This window comes from Barbus barbus (genome assembly GCF_936440315.1).
Source record: "Barbus barbus genome assembly, chromosome: 9".
Taxonomy (NCBI): domain Eukaryota; kingdom Metazoa; phylum Chordata; class Actinopteri; order Cypriniformes; family Cyprinidae; genus Barbus; species Barbus barbus.
The window spans coordinates 32551727-32564007 of NC_136737.1; the positions used below are offsets into that span (position 1 = coordinate 32551727).

The 12281-nt window shown below is 34.8% G+C and overlaps 1 protein-coding gene across 3 annotated transcripts in view; it reads right to left on the reverse strand.

Moving 5' to 3' along the window:
• Positions 1 to 9852: 9852 nt before the first annotated feature.
• LOC306875126 (protein mono-ADP-ribosyltransferase PARP4-like) overlaps positions 9853 to 12281 on the reverse strand; it is a 43990-nt gene continuing 41561 nt past the window's right edge. For 2 of the 3 annotated variants that reach the window (XM_079425539.1, XM_079425537.1), the window contains one exon: positions 9853 to 12219. In XM_079425539.1, coding sequence (XP_079281665.1) covers positions 12018 to 12219 — 202 coding nt within the window. In that variant the 3' untranslated portion in view covers positions 9853 to 12017. The remainder of the gene's footprint in view (positions 12220 to 12281) is intronic. The other variant, XM_079425538.1, reaches the window with a different exon arrangement.

The window sequence follows — 12281 nt, forward strand, 5'->3', positions numbered from 1 at the left end:
TTTTCAAGGCACGTCAGTGTCTATAACTTTTTATCGTTTTGAGCATTATCAACTCTGGATGATAGATAGTAAAGCCTAGAGTGTCTTCTTTCCAAAGATACCTAATTTGTTTGTGTAGCACACTTTGTCAGGAACTGTTACCATTTTAATTTAGGTAGGTTATTTTCACCTGTGAGGCCCCAAATGGGGGGTGATGGGTAACAGGTTAAACTAACATTCTTCGACTTTTTTCTTACACTGAACATGCCCGAAAGAAACAAAAAGAAGTCAAGTATCAATTCAATCGACTGAGTTTGTAAATACATTCATTGGAACAACTGTTTTAGCTCATGGGCTTTACAACATCAGGGGTCTCATTTATAAAATGTTGCGCAGAAACCATCCTAAATTTGATCTTACGATCATTTTTCAGATATGCATACGTGCGATTCATAGAATGAACATACGAACAGAAAACGCGCGTACGTGTCTCTTTCAGATGTGAAATCTATGATTTGCAAATGATCTCGAACTTGCGCGCAAATGAATGGTTTCAGCTCTCTGCCTTGTAAACGACTCCTAATTAATATCACTAACATATAAAATATCACCAATCATCATAATTTAGAACAGCGAGCTGCAAGAACAGCTTATATTTAAAAAAAACCTGCAATACTCCAACAATAAAAAGTGCGTACGTCTGCTCAGACCCTGACGGAAAAAACATTTTTATAAATATGAACGTTGGCATGGATTTAAGCGTATGTATACTCTAAGATCAAATCTGAGCGTACGTACACTTTATAAATGAGGCCCCAGAAATTGATTAAAGATCTTCATGCACAAAACTATGTGCTGGAACAATATATAAATATGGTTCTTCAAAACCATATGATACTTGTAAATCAAATGTTCTGACAAAAGGAAGATCCTCTACTCTTTACAGACCAAAAAATACTCTGTTCTCTAACATGGTAAGCATGAAGATGCTCGACAAAACCAACAGTTTCAAATTATTTAGTCACCAAAACATTTTGATCATCTATTAGAATAATTTCAGTTATTTTACTGAAAACTGGTAGGTCCTTTTCCATTTTAGTGCAAACCAATAGGTCATGACGATATTCAGTTCCAGAATGTCTTAACCATGAAGCTACTGGGATCTTACTATCTGATTAATTTGGGTACCTTTCAAGAATAGTGTCACAGTAAGGCAACTCCTCAACATCTCAAGTGTCCATATTCAAGATTTCTAAAGGGTAAACTTTCCCAGTGAAAAGCAATTGCATACTGGTGTTTTAATGCAAGAGACTTTGTGATGTTTTTGAAGTTTTTTATTCTGTTTTAAAAAAGCTTGTGTTTCGCTTCACACCTCATAGACCATACATGTACTAAAGGACCTATCATGTGTATGCAACACGGATAATGTAACATGTAATGGTGCTTTGGAATCAAATTATTATGCGGATATAACTCTTTAAAAAGAATGTGATACTCTACAATAAGGTGTTTCAGACAGTAGGTCATACCTTATGTTATTACAGGACAAAACACTATGTTAATAATCTCCAATAACAAAAGTAGTAAATGCCAGTGTTTGTTTTCCTCATCAACAATGTCTCCAAATATCAGAGGAATATTTCAAATTAAACAGAATATGTCTGAATGCCATTCAGTCCTATTAGATTAGAAATCTTTATTGTCCACACATGTGGAAATTCATCTTCGGCCCCACAAAAACATATACCACAAATACACTTGACTTCACAGTCTAATACAACAGACACACCGACCATACAAGAGCGTCCTGCCCCAAGGATCACAGACACATAAGACACAAAATAAGTATATAGAAATTAGGCCAATAGCACTAAAACCACAAATCGATATAACAAGTAACTAAATAATATTAACAAACAAACAACAGCAATTAGTTACATCATATACATAGACCTGATTATAAATCATTTATTTAATAAAATAACAGCAGATGATATAAAAGATTTCTTGAAAATATTTTTTGTTGCTATGGGTACCCTGTATGGTCTGCTTGAAGGCAGTTTTTTCTTGCTAGGATGGCTGGAGTCCTGAACTATTTGTGAGGCTTTCCTCCTGGTCTCATGTATGTATCGCTGCAGCCCTGAGACCTACAGGTGGGAGGAGCTTACGCCGCAAGTGGGCGGAGCTTACGCCGCAAGTGGGAGGGATTTCAGAAATGTGCAAGTAGGAGGAGTTTACGGCGCAAATGGGAGGAGCTTATGCGGAAATCCCCAAGCTGTCATTGCCGAGGACTGCGGTGAATGAGTATGGCAGGAAGTAGTGACAGTAATGAAAATAAAACGATCAAATATTAGGTTCCTCACCATGGTCTGATTTCTTACAGCTTTGCTATTATTGTGTGTGTCCAATTAGGGGTGTGCGATATGACGATTTTTGATCGTGGACGATAAAAATGTCTCCACGATCTGCTTTTGAAGAAATATCGTAGTATCGCGCTACCGCGCACATTGTCAAATACAGTTCTGGCGCCGCCGTCTCTATATACTGTACAACACGACATACAGCAGTAGAGTTACTCTGACAGGACACTGCACTTATTCGCGATCGCAAAAGTACATTATTTGCATACAAGCCTTGCTGGTTAAATGTTTAATTCGCGCGCTGGTCTGACGTGCGCTTGTTCTGAGCATACACCTGAAGCACGCGCACTAAAACGCCTGTCTAACAGCGCCTGATTACTCAACTAAGTTATATTTTGCGCTAATACTGTCAAAACACACAAGGTTTACATACAGACTGAGTTGGTTATCTCTAAAATGAAAGTAAATAGTTAAGAGAGAAACGGATGCGTGCCTGTATATTAGATGCGTGCAGCTCTTAAAGGGACAGGACACTAAACATGCTGTCGACTGTCATTAAAGGGATAGTTCACCCTAAAATTTAATTTCTGTCATTATTTACTCAGTGGAAAACCAAACAGTTGCTGGTCTACATTGACTTTGATAGTAGGAAAGAAAAATCCTATGGAAGTCACTGAGGACCAGCAACTGTTTGGTTTTCCACCTTCTTCAAAATAGCATTTATAAATGTTCAGCACAAGAATGAAACTCATTCCGGTTTAAAACAACTTTTGAGTAAATGATGATATAAAAATACAACATTATGACAGAATTGACAGACAGATGACAGAATATTAATTTGTGGGGGAACTATTCATTTAACGTTAACAAAACGCAAAAGAGAAAAATCACTCACTATTCTTGACTGAAAAACTTTAATACAGTTGCTTTAGGAATCAGTCTATCTAGTGTTTTATTTTTATATTTGTTCATTCAATTTCATTGAATGCTCTGCTAAATACACCTATTGTACCTGGAAATAAAGCACTGTTTGTTTTATTTGTATATTATGTGTATTTGTAATGTGTATCTTTGTTCTTATTTTTTAATAAGAAAAATAAAATAATGACAAAGATTTTTTATCTTCACCCACTTTGGCCTAAATATCTGCCATGCATCTTTGTCTTTCTAGTTTGGCTGTAATGCTCAGACAACTTGTAAAACCAAAATAGTAAAACTAACAAAGAATCGGGATAAAAATCGTGAATCGTGATATTTCTATAAAAAATCGTGATATGATATTTTTCCCATATCGCCCACCCCTATGTCCAATACCACTCACTGTCAATGATGAAGTCACGTCTTTACACCTTTTACCATACTTAAAGTGATGGTGTTTTAAATTCATCAGGCTGTAGGCCTTATTCAAGCACATTTCTGAATTTTAGCTACATGTTCTACAATTCTACAGTATCAAGTAAATGAACATATTAAAATGTGATGCAACTATAGATGAAGCATGATGGAGGGTCATCATCTTTTAACAGCTCACCCTTAAAGAAAAATATAAGTGGATTAAAATTGTTCTATGATACACATTTTAAATCATCATTACAATTGATTATGCATACCTTGCTAAAAACAGAGGGCACAGCTGGGGTTTGGTCAGCTAAAATGAAGTAATTTAAAATTAGCTGACCAATATTATAGTTACATAATTTGAAACCCAGCATAGTATATGTATTTTGTTTCATATCAAAGTTCTTACTTTCATATGCAAGTTCAGTTTTTTTCTTCCCATAGGTTTCAGGGAGTGCAGAGCATTCTTCTTCTTCTGAAAGAGGATTAGAATTTAAAAAAGTGATAAAATTATCCATTAATTTTTAATTTGACAAAAAAAAAAATCTGCAAAATATAAAAAGCTGACAATACCAGCTACAACAGCTCGTTTTCTCTTTCTCCCATGTCTTCCACAATTTGATTGTCATGCAACAAAAACAAAGTAAGCAATAGAACAAGTACAATATCAAAATTAATTGAATGCAAGGATGCATTACATTGATCACAAATTACAGTAAAGACTTTTGTAAATACAAAAAAAAAATCTAATTAATGGTCCAATTTAAAAAAAAAAAAAAAAAAAAACCTTATTCACCAATGAATACAACAACATTTGAAAAGTCTTGCCAACCCCTAATAGTATTAAGAACAGATATTAAAGGAGTTTGATAGAGCAAGTAGTGTTTACACCTGCTGAAACACTTTGCTACTCCTTTTCACTCAAAGGGTCTGCAGAATATATTTTTACTGAAATAGTGTTATGAGCGAGTCACTAAATCATTCGGTTCCATGACTTCCCAAAACAGTTTACAGAGTGAACAATATTTCTTCACTTCTTTAAGGGTTTCTTAAAAACACCACGTGTTAACAGTACAGCTAATTTTTTTCACACTTACTCTAAAGAGAAATTTTCAAGCAAGATGGCATACCACCATTTTCTTATGTTCTTCATGTTTAGCTGTGAACATAAAGTAATGAATTAGTATCATTTTCAATTATATTAAAATGCATATAGCTACAAAAAATAAAATACTTACTTCAGTGAAGTCAAACTTCTGTCCCAGAACAACATACAGTGCATACTATAATATGCAAAGAAACAAAAAAAGTTAAATGCGCTACATGTGGGGACATACAGTGGAACGAAATGTCGTGTCTCGCAGGACCACGGTGCTACATAAATACAGACATACAACAATGAAGTAAAAAACACTATAAACCTATACACTACTAACCTACTGACAGATTTAACTACAAGTATACTATATATAAGTATTTACCCTACACAAACTAAAAGAATAAAGGATAAAAAATACAAACTATACGAATGCTTCACATAAATATTACCCTATACAAACTAAAAAAAAATAGAAGATAAAAAATACAAACTATACGAATGTTTCACAAATACTGTACATGTGCAAAGAGAGACATTTGAGTCAGCAGCTGGTTGGGGAACAGTGCAGGATTATTTGTAGTGCATGAGCATGTAAACATACATATATTGCTGAGTCTTTTGTGGGATTGTGTACACGCAGCAGTGTGTAAAGTGTCTAGTGCACATAGTGTAAAGTGTCCATAGTGCACATAGTGTAAAGTGTCCATAGTGCACATAGTGTAAAGTGTCCATAGTGTTAAGTGTCCATAGTGCACGTAGTGTAAAGTGTCCATAGTGCCCATAGTGCACATAGTGTAAAGTGTCCATAGTGCACATAGTGTAAAGTGTCCATAGTGCACATAGTGTAAAGTGTCCATAGTGCACACAGTGTAAAGTGTCCATAGTGCACACAGTGTAAAGTGTCCATAGTGCACATAGTGTAAAGTGTCCATAGTGCACATAGTGTAAAGTGTCCATAGTGCACATAGTGTAAAGTGTCCATAGTGCACACAGTGTAAAGTGTCCATAGTGCACACAGTGTAAAGTGTCCATAGTGCACATAGTGTAAAGTGCCCATAGTGTAAAGTGTCCATAGTGCACATAGTGTAAAGTGTCCATAGTGTAAAGTGTCCATAGTGCACGTAGTGTAAAGTGTAAAGAATCACCAAAGAAGAAAATCACAACGTTTATGTCACCATTATAGTGGTCAGTGTTTGCTTTAGTTGTGCTCTTGACCCTTATATTTTTAAAGTTAGATTTTGCTTTGCTGTTATAACAGAAATATAACAGACAGACAGACAAGCAAAGAGAAAAAGGAAAAAAATATATGCATATGTATGAATATATATGTGCGCGTGTATTGTTTTTCCTCAATCTCTGAACTCCTTCAGAGCCAAATCTCTGATTTAGATAATTGTTGATTATAGCAGTCTTGTGATTCATTAGCATAGGATTACCAGCATTTTCAATACAAGCCGAGGGATTTCTAAAAGTTGTTTGTCCAAAAATCTTTGGAAAGAGTTTAATATTTAGACACCCAAACATCAAGAATCAACCTGTGAATCTCAACAACGGTGACAATCAAAAAAGCATGTTGCAGTGCATTCTGGGTGCCACCAATCAATTTCATCCATGGCTCCCATGATGCATTGCGGCGTGAATAAATTATTAGCTGAATTTTCTTAGTAATTTCCTTTATTCTTACTATTATTATTATTATTATTATATATTTTTTTTGTGACTTTTAGTAGCTTGTTTTCTAATGTTTAGAGTTGATGTTTATGCTGTTTGTCACCGTTGTTGAGATTCATACACTGATTCTTGATATCTGTGTGTCTAAAATAAAATTTCTTAGTTTTCTTAATTACCAGAACAACTTTCAAGGACCCCTTTTTATTATTGAATACTGTAGAATAACAGGATTCTTATAATCAAGGTAAATCTGACTGATTTAGATTCTGAATGAGTTTGGCAATATAGATCAAGTGATCGTTATGTACTAACATTACCAACATCACATGACCTCGTTTTTCCTTTTGTTTGTCTCTCTGCTGTAACTCAGTTACAGTATCCAAGCAAAACCTAACTTTAAAAATATAAGGGTCAAGAGCCCAACTAAAGCAAACGCTGACCACTATAATGGTGACGCAGAAATTGTGATTTTCATCTTTGGTGATTCTGCTCGTTAACATCAGGTGTCTTCAATAATGGTCAATCATCACTCAATGAATCTCTTAATTAACTCATTAACTTTAACTCTGCTTCAGTGTTAATTTAACACTCTTATTTTAACACTTTCACACTCTTGAGTGTGGTCTCACATGTACTCCCAGGAGAGTTAATTTCACCCTGGATTTTTTGCTGTGCACCCCCTTTAGATTATTTATGTTGTTTTAATATGTAAAACGTATTATGAGAGAGAGAGAGAGAGAGAGATGCGTTCCATTCCAATTCATGCAAGCTGATATTATCCAGTATAACAAGTGAAAAAAAACACTCGGACCCACAACCTTTCAGTTACAAGTCCAACCCTCTAACCATTAGACCACGACTGCCCCTAATATGTCCTAGTATCTCACTGACTTTGTAAAATAAAACCTGAGAGTCCAAAAGTATTCACTGTTGCATGATGAAGCCAATTACAGTGCAGTTAGAATGTCCCTATAATTCAAGCTATGAATGAACGAAATATGGTTATTTTCCTGAATATCAGCATGTGTGTGTGATATACAGCAGTTATACAACAGCTCAACTAACAAGAAGTGAGTTACATTTCAGAGAGCATTTGTCTTATGTTCTGTTTTTCAAATGAAACGGCTCTAAACAAAGCAACAGCAGAACATTTATGTATCTCAGAACAATACTGTGGTGTATCACTCCTGAATTAATATGTTTTTGAAGAAACTGAGTGAGCCAATGATTCAATGATCCATTCATATAGACAGTCAGTTGCTTCAACTCTAATTTAATCAGCCGTATTGAAGAAAAAAAAAAAAGATTGAAGAATTCAATTAATCATTTATTAAAACAGGCACTTGCCACAACCTACTGGTGGTTTTGTCATATTGATTTACCCATGACAGGCCTAAACCAGCCAAGGTACCAGCACAAAAACAACATACAAGGGGGCATCATTCAGGTCTTTTGGCACACAGAGACTGCTTTTGTATGTTTGTATTTCAACAATTCAGACACTGCTCACATTATACAAGACCTAGAGTTGTTATCTTGGCAAAAGTAGGTTGCAAAAAGTACAAAAAAAACCCTTGACTAAAAGGGTACCATTCATTTCAGTCAGTAATCAAGTTTCCATCCAGATTTTGCACTGTTTTGTTATCGACAAAGAGATATGCGTTAAAAAAAAACTTTGCGAAATTAGCTGTCTACAGCCTGTTTCCATCCTTTTACCGATAAAATGGTGTGCGTCGTGACGTCATCCCTAAAAAAACCAATTGTCGCATAAGTTTTGGTGTGTCGCAAAAAAATGTTGCCCTTGAGCTGTTTCCATACATCATTTATCCTTTTGCGTAAATTATAGGCTAGGCTAGCTGTTCTTCATCCATTTGAAACAAACAAAAAAAGCCTATATTGTATAGGCCTACATAAAATAATTTTTGTTAATAATAAGTGTTTTTTTATTTAATTTTGTTATAGACTAGATCGATAGGCCACTGTTGATAATCAAACAATGATCATAAACAGTTGCAGTTGTATTATTATAATTTTTCTGATTAACGTTTATAGGAAATATGAATGTTCATTCCGGTTATTTTATTTCTCCTAACCGACGGTCGTTAAGCCATATTAACCGTTCACCGACAAGATTATGCTTAATTACAATTAAATTAAATTTAAATTGATAGCTTGACCCATTACAAACACCTAAATTTGACCCATTACAAACACCTAAATTTGTTTTCCAGGGATTCATTTTATACTCGCAAAAAGCAGCATAAACGACATGAAGGTGAGGATTCACGCACCTGCAGCGCTTCTGCCAACGGAGAAAAACACAAGCTATTTTGTTTCCATACAAGTTTGTTTCCAATATATTTTATATTTGTTTCCAAACAAATTTTTGCGACATTTGAAGTTTCGATATGGAATTTATGTGCTAAAGTTAAACGGAAAAAGATTGTCGACACATGAGAAATTGAATCGATAATTGGCATTTCCATCAGCTATGTCGTAAATATTTTAAAGCGCTAAATATATTTCCACAAAAAAATCCTTGGATGGAAACCTGGTTATTGTGTATTATAGAGAGAGAGAGAGAGAGAGAGAGATTTATTTTATTATCAGATTTCCACCTTTTTTTAACTTCAATAAAAGATTATATTTAAAAAAAATAAAATATCAAAAGGATTAACAAAAGAGATGTATTGCCATAGGCTACTTTATTCAGGAGGATAATTTAATGCATTAAATAAAGAAAATGTGCGCAGACTTCCTAAGCTACCAAGTGATTATTTACTGTAGTGGCAACAGAATCTGATTTTACTTGCCTGTTGTCAGCAGTGACTGTACTTGAGTCAGATGATTTATGATTCATTCCACTAATTCATTCCATTCATTATATTTGTAGTCTCTCTACAAAGTCTCTCTTGACTCTAAAGCAAAGTTTGTTAAAAAAAAAAATATATTTTTTTTTTATCTGAGAAGTTTTTATACCTTGGCTAGCCATTCAGGGATGGATGAAAAATCCTGGAGGGGGAAAATATACACTGAGCACAAGATTTCTTTAACCAACTTTATGTATGCCACTGTTGACATGCTGCTTTGTTAAATCAGAAATGGATAATCATTTATATTTAATATTCATACACCTTTATCCAGTTATCCTTTAGGAATTCTTGCAACTGTGGTTACCAGAATAATACCTACCCTGCCCTGCACATTTAGTATGCCTCCCTCGTCAGACACACCCAGTTCAGGTCTTGCGTTCTCTACTAACGAGCTGATGAGTTGAACCAGCTGTGTCTGATAAGGGAAACACAGAAACCATAGTAGTGTCCCTGCTCTTTGCGTAAACAGATTTTCATTATCAAACATACATTTTTATTTTTTTAATCTTACATATATTTATTTATTTTTATTACAGATATAGCATAGCTAACATAACCATAAAAAAAAAAACATTAACTGGTTTTCAAACTTAGTGAGTTTTATTTGTCTTCATATTTCACAAAATTATTATTGCTATCTTAACCTGTTATTGTTAACTTTAGACCTCCAAAAAGTAGGTACAGATTTCAGGGGGGAAAAAAGCATGAAGAAAAGTACATGATGTGAAGCAAACTGTGTTCTTTGTCTGCTTACCCTGTAGGCAAAATGTGGTGAAGGTAAAGGATTGAGGTCTATTAAAATGCATTCAAAAACAATTTCTGTGTGCATCTCCAAGTTTTAATACATTTAAAGGAATAGTTCACCCAAAAGTTTGAAGTCTGAAAATGTACTCACCCTCAGACAATCCAAGATGTTGATGAGTTTGTTTCTTCATCAGAAATGAGAGCATCAGCGAAGACTAACGCCACATCATTCATGCATAACTATTAGCTCTGACCAATCACAGCTTGACACCTGGAGTAAATAAGTACTGAATTTTCTCTTTGCAGTTTATGACGTTGGCATTCCCCTCCTTCCTCCGCACCAGCAGTATATAAACAGACAACTCCATCTCAGCTAACAGGGAACATTCTCAGAACTTTGGCTAACGTTCTCTCAAGGTTCTAAACAAACATTCCTCCAGTAATGTTAATAGAATGTGTGTTCAAAGTTATCTGGTCTTTAATAATGTTCTCAAATGGTTAGACAAGAATGTTATTTACATGTTGTTTGTAGAAGGTTATAATAATGGGAGAAAACATTCTAAGAACATTCTTGAACATCCTTCTCAGCTAACAGGGAACATTCTCATGAGGTTGACAAGAACATCACTTTGTTTCTAGAACATTTTTTCTAGAACATTTTAGTTTCTAAACATTTTCTCCCTAAAATATGAGAACATAGCAATTCTATCAACATCATAAGAATGATCAATTAATATCACTTCATAAATGATTCATCCTAACATTTACATCATCTTTTCAAAACATTAGTATAACTAGTGGAAGCCCACACTACAGTCTTAAAATAACACTAAAGCAGTGTTGGACTGAATTTGATAATTGAGCATTAGTGATGAACACCCTCTTAACAAGCACAACCACTGAAGGAAAGTGAAACACTGAAACACAACTACATCTGACTTCCAGTCTCAGCCCTAGATTAAATCAGATGAAATAAAACACCTTACCAGCTTCAAATTTAAATGATAATTACTAAATATTATCATTTCATATTTCCACTAAATTAACTTCAGACATTTTTGAAGACCAAGGAGAGGAAGTGGTCACGGTGAAACATCCAATCATTTGGTATCTCTGAAAAGCCCTGAATGTGCTCATATGAGGCCGCAGGGTCTTAAGAGGATCATTTATGGGACAGAGAAGAGATATATTGATTCTTCTAATAATCATCCCATGATTTAGGATTTGTTTTTCCAAAGAAAGTCTATCAACATATCTAGTTTGAAGCACCTGTGTGTGTGTATGATTACACAGAACAAAAGACTGTGACTGTGTTTGTCCTTAAGATGCTATTGTTTACTGGAACAATACATGTATTTTATTTGAGTTCTTTTCATTTATTTTAAAAAAGACAGCACACACACATTAACAAGACAATATTTCATAATATGATTTTAAATGCTAAAACAACATATATTGTATTCTATATTGGAATTCATTTTCTAATTTGTTTTTGTATTTATTTGTGTCTAGGTATGTTAAGGTTTACTAATTTATTAAGCCTCCTATCCCCAGATAATAATGTGACGAGAGAGAGTTTATGGACAGGATTTTAATGCATATCTTTGTACTTTACTCATCTCTTACGGTGATTTCTGAAGTTAAAAAGGACATTTCCAGGCTGATGAATGTGCAATACAGCTTCAAGTTTCGGCCCATCATTGCACTGCATCATAATCATAGTTAATGTGATGAACTACAGCTGTTTGTTGCTCTACTAGGACATGAAGAAATGAGTACATACATTCACTAAAAATCAGTCACAAGTGATTGAACTAATGTCTAGTTTTGGGGGGAAAAGCTATCAAGAAAAGGGCACTTGTTTTAATATTTCCTTCCTAATGCAATAAAATTCGGACATTTTAATACAGTTTTGAGGGCACTTTATAGCTCTACAAGCTGCGACTCCAGTTTCTACATGACTGATACATCCATACGTCTCTCCAGAACAGGTTTGAGTGGGGAATATGGGTGTGGAGAATCACAGCCCAGTAGTTGACGTGTAGATGATTCCCAATCCCGGCCGATCTCCAGCCTGCTGCACACACACGGATACTGTCTGTCTGTCCAGCTGGCCCAGGCCACGGCCCTCTTCACTGCCTCCCAGTACATCGGTCTGATGGAGAAGAGCACAGATGATCTAAAAACACAAGATCTAAAAACACAATCACTACACCA